Source organism: Vulpes lagopus, chromosome 10, assembly GCF_018345385.1.
Source record: "Vulpes lagopus strain Blue_001 chromosome 10, ASM1834538v1, whole genome shotgun sequence".
NCBI lineage: Eukaryota > Metazoa > Chordata > Mammalia > Carnivora > Canidae > Vulpes > Vulpes lagopus.
The window spans coordinates 101,109,880-101,129,818 of record NC_054833.1 but is presented as its reverse complement, the minus strand read 5'-3'; the positions used below and the strand labels follow the sequence as shown (position 1 = coordinate 101,129,818).

At 35.3% G+C, this 19,939-nt stretch overlaps 1 protein-coding gene across 1 annotated transcript in view; it reads left to right on the top strand.

Annotated features, from left to right (window-relative positions):
• Positions 1–19,939, top strand: part of CNTNAP4 (contactin associated protein family member 4) — a 245,529-nt gene that overhangs the window by 180,466 nt on the left and 45,124 nt on the right. The window contains exons 13-15 of the mRNA XM_041769954.1: positions 285–482; positions 4,696–4,852; positions 9,811–9,938. Coding sequence (XP_041625888.1) covers positions 285–482; positions 4,696–4,852; positions 9,811–9,938 — 483 coding nt within the window. The remainder of the gene's footprint in view (positions 1–284; positions 483–4,695; positions 4,853–9,810; positions 9,939–19,939) is intronic.

The following is a 19,939-nucleotide window of genomic DNA, read 5'->3' as shown; positions in this document are numbered from 1 at the left end:
TCCTGGTTAAATTATCTTAAAAAGTAAAATAAAATCACTGCAAATGCATGGCAATTGTATAAACTTCAGGGAAAAGAATCACCATAATTACCATAATTAATTTAAAGAATTACCATAATTTAAAAATTTTAAGAATCCATTTGTGTTGATTCTACCTCTCAGAGAGGTTTGATGACTAGAAAAATTTGACTCAGATAAAAGGTGATTTTGATTTTCTTTATTTATTTTAACTTTTGCAGACTAGTGATGGTCTCCTCTCTTTCTTCCCCATTTCTGCATACAAGAAACTGCATGGACCGTCATACAGCACAATGGCTCTGACTTAACAAGAGTCAGAAATACTAACCCAGAGAACCCATATGCTGGGTTTTTCGAGTATGTGGCCAGCATGGAGCAGCTCCAGGCCACAATTAACCTTGCCGAGCACTGTGAACAGGAGCTTACCTACTACTGCAAGAAGTCACGACTTGTCAATAAACAAGGTAAGGAAACTGAGGCATCTGTCCTGCTGTGCATATTGCACAGTGCACTTTACTTAACCGGCTCCTGGGGATTTTAATTATGCCAAGGTAGTGGCACTTAGCCACTGAGAGTGTATGCCCCCTGTATACTTAGCAAACAGGTCACAGTCTGGAAGTCACAGCGATGCTTTTGCCTGAAATAAAGAACAAGGTCAATTTACACTGAGCTTTGTTCAAAACCTTGATTGCCTTCAGAGTCTCTTCCTGGCCTTAATCAGATAACTCTACAGAAAAGGACTCCATTCTGATCCTCAGTCAATGCTCAGTGTTTATCCCTTATAAAGGGCAACCGACGCATGCGGTTTGTCTTGTCATGGAAAAGAGCTAATGAAAATATGACTTCCTTTTCTGAAAGTGACTATTCCGTGTGACTCTTTTTCATGGATTGTTGGCGGTTAGCCTCTGGGTAAAATCGAAAATTAGAAGAGGCTGCTGAAAACAATTTATTCAGTAGGTTAAGTAGGAATCAGAAAACCTCTTTTAATCTTTTATTCTACTTTTTATGACTCTTAAATTCTGTTTTTGGTTTTGTTTTCTCTTTACAATATCTGGTTAGGTGACAATATCTTGGGTCCCACCAGCTTCGCCTTGGTGTGGGCCTTAATGGAGCATTTCTGGAATTACCACAGGAGCCTTCCACCTGGCCTCCTGGAGGCATCTTTCCATTCCTTCTCTCCATCCAAGATGCACTCTAAAATGTTAGTCTTTATGAAGGGAATTAACCACTCAGAAACACTACCACCATCGTAACATTTTGCCATGTCTTCCTCTTCATTGTCTGTCCAAAACAGACTCTTCCATCTGGATGTCAGAAGTGCATGTGCTCAACCCACCCTGCTTATGCAACTTTCATGCCACCCCACAACACACTATTTTCTAGCAGCAATATCAAGGTATATTTCTCTTTAGAAATTAGAGGAGATTCTAAGACATCTGTATAATAAAGTCATTGGTGAATGTTTACCCCTGTTTGTTATCTTACGAGACGTCTGGACAGCATGACAAGAGTTTTAAAAGACCTGCATTTCATATATGAATATCATATGTCATCTGGATTAAGCATCTTGGGATGACACTTGAACTTGTCATTTCTAGTGAAGCACCTCTTCTACTTATTCTCCACCCATGTAGTACAACCAGATTATTCTCTCCCTTATGCCTGGCTTCACACACCTTCCTCCTCCTTTCCTGCCTCCTTCTCCTATTTCAGAAGGTTCTCATTTGGCCTTTACCCCCACCAACCCTTTCATCTTTCTGGTCTTCCCTCAAATCTTACCTCCTGAAACCTCAATCCTATTTGTGAATGACCATCAGATAGTTTGTAGTGCAAAGAGCATAGGATTTAAAGGCAGGGAAAGATGTAAGTTCAAATTCTTGGGCTCTCATTGATTAAGTATAGAGCTTGGATAGATGAGTCTTTATCAACCTTTGCTTTCTTTTCTACGACATGGGGCCAGTAATGGGATGTGGCAGTGACTGGGTGGCACAACACAACACATATAAAGTGCCAGAAGTGAGCTTCTGTCTTCCCAGCTCTCTGGTACATCACGGTTTTAGTTAACATAGCAGTTAATATGCAACTGATGGTTCAGTTGTTCATTGTTGCTAAATATTGAACTTGGAATCTAAGAATATAGATAAGCAAATATGGAATTGGATTCTAAGAAGAATGAGAACCTTAATTATAGAAAGATAAATGAATAAAACACAACAAAATGAGTGGAACTGCTTAACTAGAAAAGAAAGACAAAAAGGAAGACAAACAGCAAAGTCACAAATGAACCAAATTCTGAAAGAACCAGCAAACAAAATCCCCACAGAGTTAATAGCAAACACCACCCAAAGAGGACAATACAGAGAATGAAGGAACCCCCACCTTCATGGCCAGTGGTACCCATCTTTTGCTGAGACTCCCCAGATGTTCCAGCCAGGCTTGAGAGCCACTAGTAAAGAAAATTAACTCCTAGAAGGCTGTAGAACAAGAAATGATGATAATTATTAAATACACAGATTTTCCTAAGGTCCATAACCCTAGAGTTCATGTGGAATGAACTTGATTTAGAAAAGAGAGAGAGAACAATTTATTTATTTATTTATTTATTTATTTTTTTTAAAGATTCTTTTTTTTTTTTTAATTTTTTTTTTTTTATTTTTATTTATGATAGTCACAGAGAGAGAGAGAGAGAGGCAGAGACACAGGCGGAGGGAGAAGCAGGCTCCATGCACCGGGAGCCCGATATGGGATTCGATCCCGGGTCTCCAGGATCGCGCCCTGGGCCAAAGGCAGGCGCCAAACCGCTGCGCCACCCAGGGATCCCAAGAGAGAACAATTTAGATGTTGAGTTCACAATAAGAGATATGTGGAAAAGAACAGGAAGGAGGTGTCAGGCCAGTTAAATTTACAGTTTCAGATCTTGAACATCTAGCAGTTTTAAGTAATAATGGTGCCATTATCATGGATGAATAAGGTGGGATGTGTATGTAAATACATTTTCTGCAAGCTGTGGAGCTGTGACTCAGCACATTGGACAGATGACCAATGTAGATACTCATGTCATTTGGAATTTTAACTACAGGAAGTAGAATGTCTGACCCTGATCACTGATATTTTATAATTTTAATTTTTAACTTAAAAAATGTCTCATGATTTTCTTCATTCTTTCTTATACTTACCTAAATTCTTTAGGACACTTCAAGAACTCTTAAAGGGAACCAAATGTACTTGGTACCTTTAAAATATTCTCTATTTTATAGAGAAGATGGAAATTTAAAAGTGACAATATTATTCAATATTTAGGAATAATTTATTTTCTTTTAAATCTATGAACACACAATGTTTTAAGCAGTATGTTGAAAAATATCTGTTAAATGTTTCAAGGTGATTTCACCTTCTGTTGATGAGTTTATTATGCAATATAAAAAAAAAGATGAAAAATCTTGACTTTAATGTCTTTGTCCATACACAAAGACTCGAAGACTTCCAATTAACTCGAAGTTTTCTGGCATGGTATGGGCTGGTATGTATAGTAACACTGGGAGAGAGTTTGTTGGCATAGTAGAGGTCCCACCTAATAGTAAGTCATTATAAGCATTGGCATTTATAAGTAAAGGAGAAATTAATAAAAGTCCCAGATTTTCAGTTGGGTTCAATAACTTAAAAGTTTTCCAAGTCAATAGAAAAATGATCTAATACCTTTGAGGAGCTGACTGATTTGCTGTCACATTCTTCTCATGCCCTGATTCTCAAATGACTATGATTTTTCCTCTCTATCTATTGTTTTTTTCGAAGATAGATGGCCTGCATTCCTCACCTGAATGTCTATTCTTTGCTCTAGTTCTTTGGCATCATGTTTAGCCGTAACTCTGAGAAGGAGCTGGAAGCTGAACATTCATCATAGAAAGAAATGCATTTGGCTAAGGGAAATTTTGTTTTTGAGTGTAGTATTTGCTCAGGCATAAAGATCTTTCAGTGTTATTTCTGTAGTCTTCAAATAAATAGCCAAGACATTAAATAGAAGAAAAAAAATACATACTTCCAAATAGATCTTTTGTTTTTTACTTTTTTTTTTCTTTTTTTCTTTTTTTTTTTTTGTTTTTGTTTTTTTGTTTTTTTTTGTTTTTTTTGTTTTTTTTCCAAATAGATCTTAAATCATAACAAGGGAGTGCCATACCATGCCTGATGTTTAATAAACAACTAATATGTTTTCAGCCAATAAATATATTGAGATAAATCACAGACTTTCCATAACATTCTATAATGTTTTAATGGGCATTTCATGATCTCAAATGAAGTTTTTCTTTTCCTGATATGTAAATTACTATGGTTTATATTTTGATGTCTTCTTATTTCAAAAACTGTTTTTAAAGAAATTACATATGTGAACTGCTCTCAGAACATCAAGTATCATGCCTGAATTAAGTAGGAACCACTAGTTTCTTTCCTACCTGAAGAATCTATTGACCATTTAAGATTAAATAATAAAATATATATTTTAAAACCTTTCTTAAGGCAATGCCATTAATAGCCATGTTTGAAATATCCCTACATCAAATCAGTCTTCTTTTTTCTTCTCTTATTTACTCTTTTGAATGATTTGGGAAGGAAGGGAATGACCTGGGATGGAAGGCTATGAGGTATAGAGCAGATATCACATTTCTCTCATTTGTCTTTCAGATGGAAGCCCTCTGAGTTGGTGGGTCGGAAGAACCAATGAAACACAAACATACTGGGGAGGTTCTTTGCCTGATCCTCAAAAATGTACTTGTGGGTTAGAAGGAAACTGCATTGATTCTCAGTATTATTGCAACTGTGATGCTGACCGAAATGAATGGTGATTTCCATATGATTTCCTTATGAAAAATAAAATTTGTTTTTAAAAATGATTCACTCAGAACATATAGTATAGTGAGGCAGATACTGAACAAATTAGTACAGTGAAGAATTAGATAAAGGTATGTTTTGATGAAATCTTTTACAATCAATCTGAATCCTAAATGTTAAGACCAATATTTTTTTATTTGAGTTTTTTGGTAATGGATCATAAATCATTACATTTTATTTTTGTACTAGGATGAATAGAAGCATTTGTTTCATGTTTCCTCTTCGTTATAAGTCAGTTATCATTCTCTTTAAAAATAAATGTAATTAAGAATTCTATTATTCTTAAAATATATTTACAGCCATCAATTACTAAAGTACATTTTTTCAATAATCTGCCTATAAAACCTTTAAACATGTAAACTTGGAATTTCTCACAATTATTTGATCATTTTTTTAAGGACAAACCATGCCACAAAGAATTAATATTCTATTTATATCTTTTTTAAAAAGATTTTATTATTTGAGACTGAGAGAGAGCACAAGGTGGGGAAGGGCACAGGGAGAGGGATAAGCAGATTCCTTGCTAGCACAGAACCTCAACTCGACTCTGGGCTCCATCCCAGAACCCTGAGATCATGACCTAAGCCAAAGGCAGACACTTAACCAACTGAGCCACCCAGGTGCCCCTCTATTTATCCTATCTTGAAAAGGAAAAGGAAGTCTAAGACACTTAGGGATTTGAAAACTGAGCCTGAAATATTATTTTAAGTATAAGAGAAGTCTTATGTATATGTTTGCCTTTGAAAAGTTAAAAAAGATATTATGTTTGAGATTAGAATTGAAATGTACATTGATTTTATTTATTTGTGCAGTGAAATGTTTTTCAATTTTCCTTTTCACACTTCAACATACCATACGCATATCTTACATCACTAAGCAACTGGATCTGTACATAAGAATTGTTTTTAAAAATACTAATCATCAGTCTGGCTGTAAATATGATTGATTTGGTTACAGAATGTACTTAATTTCAGTAACATAGTCTGCTGTTAATTGAGCTCATGTTTTGAATTTATGATACTCTTATGTATTTACTTGGCAAACATCAGGGCTATATTATATTAAAAAGACAGATTCTTTTAGAATACCCTAAAAGGAGGTAGCTATATGGAGTCATGATTATACTTTTAGTGTTACATGTTTGGTATGAAGAAAACTGTGTTACTTGCTCGAGCTTCAATTTTTCAAAATATCTACTTCCTTTGCAAGTCATTCTTTTTTCACTACCTTCACACACACACACACACACACACAAATGCCTACACAATAATAGTGTATTTTAAAATGCACATAAAATGTTAATAGCAGTGCTTAACAGGGAAAAAATAATGTAATCACCAATAATTTTCCAGTGCCTTTATAAGATATTATTCATCATAATGTTTAAAAATAAGATTTTGAAACTCGTATATTACATTCTGCCCATGGTGAAGTAGCTTGTATAGAGCTAACCTTCCTCAGATACCTTTATAATCCCAGGAGATATATTTATAAAAACACCTACTTGAAGAAAATTAGGAACAACCAAGTACAGGTAGAAACTGTCAGGGCTGGAGGACCTTGACCCTTGAAAGAAGGGAATCCAAGTGGATGAGATAGTGTTTACATGCCTTTTCCCATGAGGGCACTGACCAGACCATATGCCATGAAGTGGTTAGGATGCTGAGGGGATACTAGATTTTTTTGGCATTTTTTTGGCTTGAGATTTCAGAGGACAGAGTTTGGGGCTGCCATAGTGACTTAAATTTGATGCGGGTGTGGAAATTGCAGAAAGAAAGCTAGCTGGATGGAGGTCGCTCCACCAACTCCACTCTGATCCCTGGCTGCCCCGAAATGCACATACACAGGGGAGGTTTCTAGGAATCAAACAGACAGCTGCAGCTGGAAAACTGAACAAGATCTAGAAACATTTCAGTGGCTATTACCAGAGGGGAGACAGAATTTGGAGTTTAAGTCTCACTAACTGAGACGGGCTTGTAAACTCCTTAGCTTTCTATAGCAATGACAGAAGGCCCATGTCTTCACAGTAAAGACCGTGTCCCCAGAACTCAATATGATTGAAAACTAAGAACAGAACTGATGCCGGCCCACCTAAGGGAGTACAAAACCAAACCTCCACAACTTATTGTGATAAGACTGTGATTTAGCTGTCTTTAGCTGTAAACAAAAAGGAAGTCCTAAGGGAATGATAACAGAATCCAGAGTCTCGACAGTGTATCACCCATAATATTCAGAATATTATAACAATTGTTACATATTCCAAAAAAGTAAAGTTGACCCAAAGTCAAGAAAAATAATAGTCATTAAAAAAAAGAAAAGAAAAATAATAGTCATTATTAGAAATAGACCCTGGAACACTGATGTTTGACTAGTGAGCAAAAACTTTAAAGCAACTATTATAAACATGCTTGATGACTTAAAGGTAAAATAACCACAATGAGTGAAGAGACTGCGCAGTTAAATGAGAACTGTATTTTCAAGAAGCAAGTAAATATTGGAATAGGAAAGCACAACATCTGAAATGAAAACTTCAGTGGACAGTTTGAATATAAGATCTAGCAGAAGAAATCTTTAATGAACCCAAAGATAACTCAATCAAGATGATTTAATATGAAGAACATGGTGGGTAGGTTTGGGGGAGATTGGAAGAAAAATTAACAGAACCTTTGTAGATTGCGAGTGATTTAACAGGCAAGAAATTGGAGTCCCTGAAGGATAAGTAAAATGAGGCAAAAACTATTTGAAGAAATAATGGCTGGAAATTTCTCAAATTTGTTTAAAAAACATCTGTGGTAGCAAGTCTCCAAGATGCCCTCCATGATCCACACTGCCTATTATTCACACCACTGTGTAATTTCATCCCCATGAGTGTCACCTGGACCTTGTGACTTGCTTCAAATAAATAGAATATGATAAAAGGGATGTGAGTCACTTCTGAGGTTAGGTTACAAAAGACCATGACTTCTGATTTCCTTGGAACTCTTTCTCTGACTCTTATTTCAATAAAGCAATCTGCCACATTGTGCCAGCTGTCCTGGGGAGAGGCCCATGTGGCAAGGAATTGAGGATGACCATCAGCCAACAGCCAGTGAATATCCAAGGCCCTCAGTCCATCCGCTGGCAAGGAAGAGACTACTGCCAACAACCAACCACTTGAGTGACCTTGGAAGCAGACTTCCCCTGTCAAGCACTGAGACAACTGCGGTTGTTGCCAACACTTTGGTTGAAGCCCAGGAAGGACTCTGAGCCAGAGTATCCTGTTCAGCTATGCCCAAATTCTTGACACACAGAAACTATAGATCATAAATATTGTTTTAAGGGACTAAGTTTTAGGATAATTTGCTATGCCACAGTAGATAGTAATACATCAGTGTACAGATGCCAGAAATTCAGAGGATCTGGAGAAGAATGAAAAACAGAAAAACACACTTTGGCTTATTGTTCAAATTGCTTTTAAAAAAGCAATGATCAAAATAAATATTTTAAAAGCAGCCAGGTTGTATAGATCTGGTGGGATCCCCATTAAGGGGAACAAAGATACAAATGAAGGTGACTTCTCATCAGAAGCACAGGTCAGAAGACAATGGGATGGTATCTTTAATGTGCTAAATAAAAGAGAAAGCAATGTCAACCTAGAATTCTATACTAAACAAATGGGTATTTCAAAAATGAAGGTAAAGAGAAAAAATGAAGATAAAATAAAGTCCTTTTCAAATTAAACAAATGCTGTATTTGTTACCAACAGGACAGTAATGTATGAAATACTAACAGAAATCTTACAAGCTAAAAAGAAATAAGTCCAGATGAAAACTCAGGTCTTCAGGAAGGAATGACAAACACTGGAGATCATGAATATGTCAATAAATACAAAATCAAGGTTTTAAATTCTTTTTTTAATTAAAAAATTAAGATTTACTGTTTAATTATAACATTTATGACCTCTAGATTTAAAATATATGACAGCAATAACACAGGAACAGGTATGTGGAGGGGGAAAGCAGGGGCAGGGAAAGTTAAACATATTATCCTGTAGTAAGCTTTTAACATTTTATATTAAGTAATATAACATAAAATCTAACTAACGTGGCTGAATTAAAAATGCATTATGTAAGGATCCATAAAGCAAACATTAAAATACTATAAACAGACATTTAGCTAAAAAGTGAATAAAAAATAAAATTGAATACAAGGAAATATGGAGCAAACCAAGAGAAGTACAAAAGAGGGAGCAGAAATACAAGAAATCCTATGGGAAAAAATAAAACAAATATGAAATTGGTAGATCTAAAAACACAGAATCAGTCATTATACTAAATGTAATTAATCATTTATTTGTGTGTATTTATTTTCTATTCCTTTTTTGTTACTGAATTTTAATTGACATACAATATTATATTAGTTTCAGGGGTACAACCTAGTGGTTTGATACTTATATACGTTATGAAATGATCACCTCTCTATAACCATTCTACTTAAAACAGAGAAACTGGTCAACTGAATTTTAAAATCACCAACTATAGTCAGTCTACAGGAGACATTAATATGTGGCCATGTTTTCATATGCTCAAATGAGCAATTTGATCCTTGCTCTTTTGTATGTGCAAGATTAGCTCAATATCTTGGCTTTGAAATGCAATAAGGTGGGATCCCTGGGTGGCTCAGGGGTTTAGCGCCTGCCTTCGGCCCAGGGTGTGATCCTGGAGTCCCAGGATCGAGTCCCACATTGGGCTCCCTGCATGGATCCTGCTTCTCCCTCTGCCTGTGTCTCTGCCTCTCTCTTTCTGTGTCTGTCATGGATAAATAAATAAAATATTTTTTTAAAAAAAGAAATGCAATAAGGACTATCGTTTGTTTTATTTTTATGTTAATCAGAGTAATTAAAAAAATTTTGTTGTTCCTGTTTTTTAGGACCAATGACACTGGATTCCTTTCTTATAAGGAACATCTGCCAGTAAGGAAGATAGTGGTTACGGACACAGGTCGACCGCACTCAGAAGCAGCTTATAAACTTGGGCCTCTACTCTGCCGAGGAGATAGTAAGTGTTGGCAGTGGGTTAAAAATATTGCTGAGGAAGAATCTTGTTTCTATCATATAATAATTAATCACACTTCTGTCGTGAAAACGCATGAGCAGCGTCTGAAGTAATTCTTTTGGTCAGCCAACAAATAATGTACCTTATAAAGTGCAAAACCCTGTAATAAATGCTTGATGCCAAGCTTTGTTCAGATTTAAAGAGAAAAGAAACCCCTGAGCATCTCAATTTGATGGGTTTATAAACATATCCCAGCATTCCTACATTTCTACATGCCATTATCCATATAGGGAAGCCTCAGTGCTTCATAAAATTGTGAAGAATGTATGTGAATTTTCTACTGTTGGGCCTGTAGTGAAATTAGAGCATCAGTAGAATCAAATGCCAGTTTTATAAAGCATATTTCAACTTTTAATCTCATTTTTTTTCCAGTTTCTGTGTCTGTGTGTTTACTCTAAATCAATGGCACATGCTGTTTTGTGTATTCAATATATTAAGACCCTAAACCAGAATTTTAAAATTCAAATATAGTTTCACAGAAAACATTTATTTTCAGCAGGGAATGAAATGAACATATGTATTCATACATATGGAGACTGAGGCATTAATTATTTATGCTTTATTTCCAGGACTTAAAATGGAAATGGGAGAAACATTTATTTACGTTAAAAGTATACCCTAAAATAAAATTTTATTCTAGGGGCTCAACCTAGGAAGAGATAAGAGATGATCTAACAATGCAGTGGATTTATGGAGATACATAGCAGAAGTTGCTTAGTTAAAAAGCAAAGATGATACTGGCCTATAAAAATTTATATATACTTGTAAAAGACTGTCTGCCATTCTACCTACCATCCCTAATCTTTAGCATCTCTACTTCCTGTTCTGCCAGTAGGCCTCACACAATCACATGAAGATGACATAGGATATTGCTTGGAGAGAAAAATTATGTGCAAAGAGATGAGGTTGTAAACTCAGGATGCATCCAGGGGAGTACAATGATTTTGTGACTATAGAAAATTGTTGTACACGTCACACTCAGTTTTCACTGCTGGCTCTGATATTAACCCTGCAGGGACCCAGCCTGGCTTCCTCCTTCCCCCTTATTCCATTTGCCACATTCCCTGGGGAAGTGTCTTCATTGCCTGAGGTCACTACCACTCGTCCTTAGGGCTTCTTTCTTACACACTTCCTGCCATGAACTTAAACACACAGAGCACCTTTTCACTTAAAGCAGTGATTCTCCATGCAAAGCAGTTTTTCCATCAGTGGACATTTGGCAATATTGGGAGACATTTTTGGCTGTCACAATTGTTGGGGTGTTGAATGCTTCTAGCTTCTAGAGGCAGAGGTCAGGAGTGCTGCTAAAATATCCTACAATGTGCAAGACTGCCCTCTGCAACAAAGAATGATCTGATCCAAAATGTCAATAGTGCTGAGGCTGAGGAACCAGAACATTAAACTTTTGTGACCATGGGGATGCAGAGGTGTATGGATTTACAAATAGTTTAAGTATTTAGAGACCTGCTAAATAATTTCTGACTTATTAATGAAACAGTAATTGAGAGTTTCTTTGGCCTTGTCTTAAACATCTATATTTTGGCTTGAGGCTCATCCTCACATGTCTTAGGACTATTCTCTTCATGGAGGGCTTTTTCTTATTTTCTCAATCAGAAGAGCAATGGCTACAGAACAATGAATGCCTTTCTTTTTCTGTATGGGAAATCTGCACCCACAATGATCTGTACCCTAGGCACATTTTTTTTTCTTTCCAAATGAGATGATAGACTGTAGCTATGAGGCTTCCAGATATAGAATCATGCACAGTGGGCCTTATAAGCAGAAGAAAGGTATATGGAAACTTTCCTAACTATCCTGAAGGCCACTAGGACCTGAACATTGAATAATTTAAGGCTGAGAAATAGCTTAATCTTCAAGATCCAACTGAAAGCATGAAGACCAGATATAAATCTAAAGACCAAAAAAGTCACTTTTGATATAAGACAAGGAAAAATGGTTAGGACTTGAACCAGACAGTGGCATGATGTATAAGGAAGGGACTCACATAAAGAGGGAAATTGGGTATGATGTAGATGGGAGTTAAGGTTGAGGGGGTGTGAGGTTGATCTCTAGCTTTCTAATTTAAATAAAGTCAGTAGGACCATTGATTGAGGCAGTCAGGATGCTAGTACCCTTCACTGAAACAAAGAAGTTTTAGATTTTCTTTGAGAGAAAAATGGAAAGATGAGAATTAAAAAAAAAAATGACATTTAGGTTTTCTCACACAAACATGTTGAAAATTTTTTATCTAGCCATATTTTTGTAGGGAAGAAGACAGAAGCCTGGAGAAAGCAGGACAAATAAACAAAATTGAGTATGAGAACTACTGGTCCCAAATATGAGCCTAGCCCCGATTAATTAATGCTGTCTTTTTCTAAGTTCTTCTTTCATCTTTGTATCAAATGCAGGTGATTATGAAATCCCATGGGACTGCTGCTATTATTGTGCAATGTCAGAAGTCATAGATAACATTGTTAGGTGTTCAGCCTAAAGCACAGCAGATATGAGTGATAAAGCCACTGTTAAAGTTGTGCTGCAGACACAAAAATTAGTAAATATCATTGTTCTTAATAAATTTATTTATTTATGAATATGGAAATGAATTTCTTAAAAATATATGTGAAAAGTTAATAGCAAAATTCAACATTCTACTTATGATAAGAACCAAAGTAGGAACTAAAGAGAGCATCCTTAGTGTTTTAACAGACATCCATGAAAATCTGACAGCTAATATCATATTAAATAATCAAAGACTAGAAATGCTTTCCCTCTCAGATGAGGATCAAGACAGGGAGGCCTACTCTCATCTAAAATCATACTTCTAGTCCTAGCACATGCAATAAGAGAAGGAATTCAAGGCATGTATATCAGAAAGGAAAATATAAAATGTTCTATTTATAAATAATACTGATTTCTAGGTAGGACATTTGTAAGAATTTATTTTTTTTTTAAGTGAATCTAGCATAGTCATAGGATGCAAGGTCAATATTCAAAAATAAATTATATTTCTGTATTTTCTTATCATATATTTATTTATTTGAAGGATAGAGAGAGAAAGAGTGATGGGGAAGAGAGAAAGAGAGAAGCAAACTCCTCCCTGAACAGGAAGTGGGATGCGAGCTCAATCCCAGGAGCCCCAGATCATGATCTGAGCTGAAGGCAGATGCTTAACCAACTGTGCCATCCCCAGGTGCCCCTTATTTCTGTATTTTCTTAATAAAAACTCTAAGTTGAAATTTAAAAGTACCTTTTAGAGTAGCACCAAAAAATACTTTGGCATAAATATAAAATTACATAACACTGATGAGAAATCATTAAAGAAGAACTAAATAAAAATATGATAGTTGGGGATCCTGGGTGGCTCAGCAGTTCAGCACATGCCTTTGGCCCGGGGTGTGGCCTGGAGTCCCGGGATCGAGTCCTGTGTCAGGCTCCCAGCATGGACCCTGCTTCTCCCTCTGCCTGTGTCTCTGCCTCTCTCTCTCTCTCTCTATGTCTATCATGAATAAATAAATAAAATCTTAAAAAAATATATGATAGTTGTGGATTAAAAGGTTTGATATTATTGTCAGTTTTTAAAAAATTGATATACATTAAGTACAATCCCAATCAAAACCCAGTAAGTGATTTTCTTTTTCCTTTTTTTCAGCAGAAATCAGCAAGCTTATTCTAAAACGTGTGTAGAAAGCAAAGAAACTAGACTAACTAAAACATTTTGAAAAATAAAAACAAAGTTTGAGACTGATACTACTGATTGTAAGACATATTACAAAACTACAGAATTTAAAACAATGTGAGACTAACATCAAGATAGAGAAATAGATTGATGGAACAGAATAGAGAGCCTAGAATATATATATTCAATTGGTTTTTTAAGAAGCTGCCAGAGCAACTCAATGGAGAAAAAAATAGTCCATTTCAAGAAATAGTGCTGAAATAATGAGAACCCATTTGAAAAAAACAAAAACCAATAAAACTCTCAACTCATACTTCAAACTGCATACAAAATATAATTCAAAATTAACCATATACTTAAATGTAAACCCACAAACTATAACATACTTTAATATAAGAAAAAAATCTTAGTGATTGTGGGTTAGGCATAGATATTTTAGATACAACACCAAAAGCATGATAAATAAAAATGATAGAGTTTCAGCAAATTTAAAAACTGCTTTTAAAATGGCATTGTTAAGAAAATTAAAATAAAATGCATACACTGGGAAAAAATATTTACAAAATAAATATCCGAGGGGCACCTGGCAGGCTCAATCAGTTAAGTCTGACTGTTGATTTCAGGTCAAGTCATGATGTCAGGATCTTGAGATTGAGCCCTGAGTTGGGCTCTGCTCTTAGCAGGGAACCTGATTAAGATTCTCTCCCTCTGCTGCTCCCTCTGCTCAGCTGTCTTTCTTTCACTAAAATAAATATGTAAATATGTATACACACACACACACACACACATATATTTTAGTATATCATATACATACCAATATATGATAAAGGCTAGTGTCCAGGATATAGGCAGAAGAACTCTCTCAGGTCAATAATAAGAAAAAAATTCAAATTAAGAAATGGGCAAAACATTTGCACATACACTTCATCAGAGAAAATACACAGATTTCAAAAAACACATAAAAAGATTCTCAATATCCTTAGTCATTAGGAAAATGTAAAACAATACCACAATTAGATATCAATATATAACCATTAAAATGACTAAAATTAATTTAAAAAAATACCAAGTGCTGGTGAAGATACAGAGTAACTGGAACTCTCATTGCTGGTACAAATACAAAATATTAGAGCCATTTTGAAAAATAGTTTGGCAGGTTTTTTTTTTTTAACAGGTTAAATACGTATTTACCATGTGATCCAGCCATCCTATTCCTAGGTACACAAGATAAATGAAAAACCTTTACATAAAGGTTTATATTGGCTCTATTCATAGTCTCCTAAAACTGCAGATCACTCAAATGTCCATTAACTAGTGAATGAATAAACTTCCCATTTTACTGTGGGGTATCCTTATACAATGGAATACTACTAAACAATAAAAAGAAATGGAATATTGGTACATGCAACAGCATGGATGAATCTCAAGTGCTTTATGCTAAGTGAAAGGAGCCTTTATGTAAAATACTACATACTGGATGATTCAATGTCTAAGGTATTCTGGAAAAGGCAAAAACATGGAAGCAAAAAGGATCTCTGTAACAGCTTCAAAGTGATAGGAATTTTGCAAAGGGGAACAGATGAAAGATGTGTTCTATATTTTGACTGTGGTAGTGGTCTCATGGCTTTGTGCATTTGTCAACATTCCTCCCCAATGAAAGGATCATTTTGATTACATTAAATGATCCTGCAGTACATCTGACTGCAAAAAAGAAAAAAACAAAACAAAACAAAAAACAAAAAAAAACCCCAACTGCTATTATGAATAGTTATGGTGTTTTTTACTTTTTAAAGAGCAGTTTTAAATTTATAACAAAATTGAAAGTACAGAGATTGCTTATATATCCCCTGCCCCCACACATGGATAACCTTTCTTATTATCAACATCAGTCATCAAAATGGTACATTTTTTTAACAAAGGATGAAAACTGCATAATTGAAAAATTAGGTCATTTAAAAAGTACCGTAAAACTAGAAGACAGTGATGAAAAAATTGACAACACATACAAATGAAGATATACATACCATGCTCATGGATTGAAAGAATTAATATTGTTAAACTGTCCATATACCAAAGCAATCTACAGATTCAATGGAGTGCCTATGATGATCCTAATTGTACTTTTCATAGAACTAGAACTAATAATACTAAAATTTGTATTAAACCACAAGACCCCAAATAGCCAAATCAATTTTGACAAAGAAGAACAAAGTGGATGGTATCACATTCCCAGATTTCAAGTATACTAGAAAGGTAGTCAAAGCTGTATGATATTGGCACAAAAACAGATCAGTGGGACAGGATAGAGAACCCAGAAATAAACCCACACTTGTACAGTCAATTAATCTACAGGAAAGGAGGCAAAATATTCAATGGGGAAAAGACAATGTCTTCAACAAATAGTGTTGGGAAAACTGGACCACTTCTTACAGCATACATAAAAATAAACTCAAAATGGGTTAGAGACCTGAATGTGAGACCTAAAACAGTAAAGCTTCTTAAAGAAACACAGACAGTAATCTCTTATATATCAGTTTTAGCATCATTTTTCTAGATATGTCTTCCCAGGCAAGGGAAACAAAGGTAAAAGTAAACTATTGAGACTATACCAAAATAAAAAGCTTTTGCACAGCAAAGAAAACCATTAACAAAACAAAAAGGCAATATACCGAATGAGAGAAGATATTTGCAAGTGATATATCTGATAAGAGGTAATGCCCAAAATATATAATAATCTTATACAGCTAAAATCACACACACACACACACACACACACACACCACCCAAATAATCCAATCAAAAATGGACAGGGGACTGGAATAGACATTTTTCCAAAGAAGACTTAAAGATGACTGGGGGACCTGGATGGCTCAGTGGGTTAAGTGTCTGACTCTTGATTTTGGCTCAATTCATGATCTCAGGGTCGTGAAATTGAGGCCTCATTGGGCTTTGCTCCAGCAGGTATTGGAGCATGCGTAAGATTTTCTCTCTCCCTCTCCCTCTCCCTCTGCCTTTACTGCCCCTGCTTGCATGTGCATGCTCTCTTTTCCCTTAAAAAAAAAAAAGACGTATAAAGATGGCCAATAGACACATGAAAAGATGCTCAATTTCACTAATCATCAAGGAAATGCAAATCAGAAACCCAATGAGGTATCGCCTTACACCTGTCAGAATGGGTAGTATCAAAGAGAAGAAATACCAACTGTTGACCAGGATGTGGAGAAAAAGGGGAACTCTTGTACACTGCTGGTGGGAATGTACATTGGTGCAGCCACTGTGCATAACAGTATGGAGGTTCCTCAAAAAATTAAAAATAGAATTACCATATTATCCAGTAATTACACTACTGGGTATTTGCCTAAAGAAAATGAAAACACTAATTTGAAAAGACATATGTACCCCTATGTTTATTGCAGCATTATTCACAGTAAGCAAGATATACAAGCAACCTATGTGTCCATCGATAGATAAGGAAGGTGCAATGTGTGTATGTTTATATATATATAAAATATATGTGCAGTATATATTATATATTCAGTATATATATCCATATATATATAATTGACTATTGCTTAGCTATGAAAAAGAATGAGATCTTGCCATTTGTGACAACATGGATGGACCTAGAGGGTTTTATGCTAAGTGAAATAAGTCAGACTGAGATAGATAGATGCCATATGATTTCACTTATATGTGGAATCTAAAAAACAAAACAAAACAAAAAACAGAAACAGACCCATAAATATAGAGAACAAAATGGTGGTTGCCAGAGGAGAGGGTGGTAGGGTATGGTGAAATGGGTAAAGGGAACTGGGAGGACCAGACTTCTAATTATGGGATGAGTAAATCATGGGAACAAAAGGGACAGAATAGGGCATATAGTCAATGGCATTGTAATAGTTTTGCTGGGTAATGATGGTAACTACACTTGAGGTGAACATAGCATAATATAGAATTGTCAAATCTCTATGTTGTACACCTGAAATTAATGTAACATTGTGTGTCAACTGTTCAATTCACAAATACCAGAAATAAATTCATAAAACAAGAAAGGTTTTAGTAACATGGTTATTGTCCAAGACACTCAGATTCCTGCTGAATATGTTTCTGACTAATATTAACTTTAGAGAAGCAGAAGAGTCAAAGGAAAGAATCATAGGAAAACATCTGAGTTTTTCTGATTAATTGAGAGGTTGTATCTAGTGAGAGAGCTTACCCATGTACTTTCCTTCCTCCCCCGAAGCAGTGGGAACATCCTTATTTTGAGGTCCCAGCCAAAGTCTTCTTGACTGGTATTCAATCCCTCAACTTCAGCATTATAAAAATTAGCTAAAGAGCATGCCAGCTGTGCTTGCAGTGTCTTCAGAACTCTCCAAATGCTAAGAAGAAAGAGTGGACATCCTTTATTGACACACAGGGTTAAATGTTTTTTTGACATTCATCAGGAGGACATCTATAGAGACCCTTCCCTACTTCTTGCTGAAAGCAAGAAAGAAAATTCATGGACTGCTGATCGCATCTGGCTCCACTGCCCCTTCATTTGCTTTCCTTCATCTGCAAAATTTCCCCAAGCCTTTTACTGAAAGCTGTCACACTCAAGCTTCCAACCTTTCCTCACGAAGCCTCCCGTAGGTCTCTAGAGGACCTAGTCTTACACTTTCAAAGAATGTTGAACAAATTACAAAGATCTATTTTTCATACTGGCTTTTAATTATTTTTGAGCCTCTCAAAAGCAGATCCATTGCTCATTTATTACTGTGTTCCTGGCACCCAGTACATTACCTGTTGCATGAAAGATAATCAATAAATAGCAGTTTATGAAAGAATGAGAATGATCCATCATATACAGCTCAAGAAACCTATAGCTTTGAATTATTTGTAAGAGACAGGAATAAGTTTTTGATTGTATAAGCAATTAAATGATGTGCAAACATATACTTTTAATGAAAAGAGTTTAGACAATATTGAAAGATTTATTCCAATTGAAAAATCACATGGTACACAGAGTATCTAGTTCCATCTGAACCGTTTCTTGTCAGTACACTTGGACTTGTGGCAGTGAAATTGCTTTCAAACGAGTACATGATTTTACTTAATATTAATTATTTTTTTATTTTCACTCTTTTAATAACACATGCCTTTATAAAACTGAAATACTTTCTGCTGCTTGGAGAAAAAATATTTTGTGGTCTACTTCGTTTTGTGTTCTGTTCTGACTTCTATTATAGCTAGTAATTGATATTCTAGCAGTTTCACAAATGTGAGGGAACATTCTCGCTAATGCTTTCAAGAGATTTCCACTTACTGAGACCGACAATCCTGATAATTCTCAAGACCATAATAATATGCTTTCGTAGCAATTTTATACACATGTATACCTTTATTGTTTTAAATTTTAAATATTAATGACTTAATTGGTACAGTCATTATAAAATTTTAAGATATATGGAAATGTCAAAGGAAAGAGTATGTCTATCATCAAGAGTCACCCAGCCCAGAAATAATGATTAATACCAGTGCATACTATTCCAGACATTGCTAGATATTTCTAGAGCAGGGTTTCCCAACTTTGGTGCTCCTGACATTTGGCCTGTTATGGATGGGGGCTGTCCTATGCCCTGATGAACATTTAGCAGTATTCTTGATCCCAACTCACTAGTAGCACCTTTCCCCTAGTTGTGACAACAAAATATGTCTCCAGAAATTGCCAAATGTCCCCTGGGGGCAAAACTGCCTCAGGTTGAGAAGCACTCTAGACACAAAAATAGAAACAGAGGTTGAGAAATAAGTTTGCAAAACTTTATTAATAGAAATTGACAGAGAAAGAAGAAGCCAAATTGAAGCCAAGGGAATTGCTTTACATTATTTATATATCTCATAAATATATGTTCAACTTGAATGATCCCACTAAACTTTAAGAAAAGATGATAAAAATTTAAAAGGCTAGAGAGTCACTAGGTTTCATATTAAACTCATTTTTAAATTTTAGACAGTATTGATCTAGTGTGAAAAATGAGAAAAGTAACACTCATTTGTCCTCTCCTTTTTCTCCCTCACCTGCCCTTTATTCTAGTTTTACTGTTATATCTATAGTTGTTTATTCTTAATGCTAGCCACTAGTTTATCATCATAGCCTCTCTATTCTTGAATGATTTTTTATTTTGATTTATTTCTTCTTGGATTGCATTGTCAGGTAGCTGATGTTTTCTGTTTTTCCTCCAGAAAGACCCATGAGTGTTGAATTTCTTGAGTTTTCATGTGCTTGGGA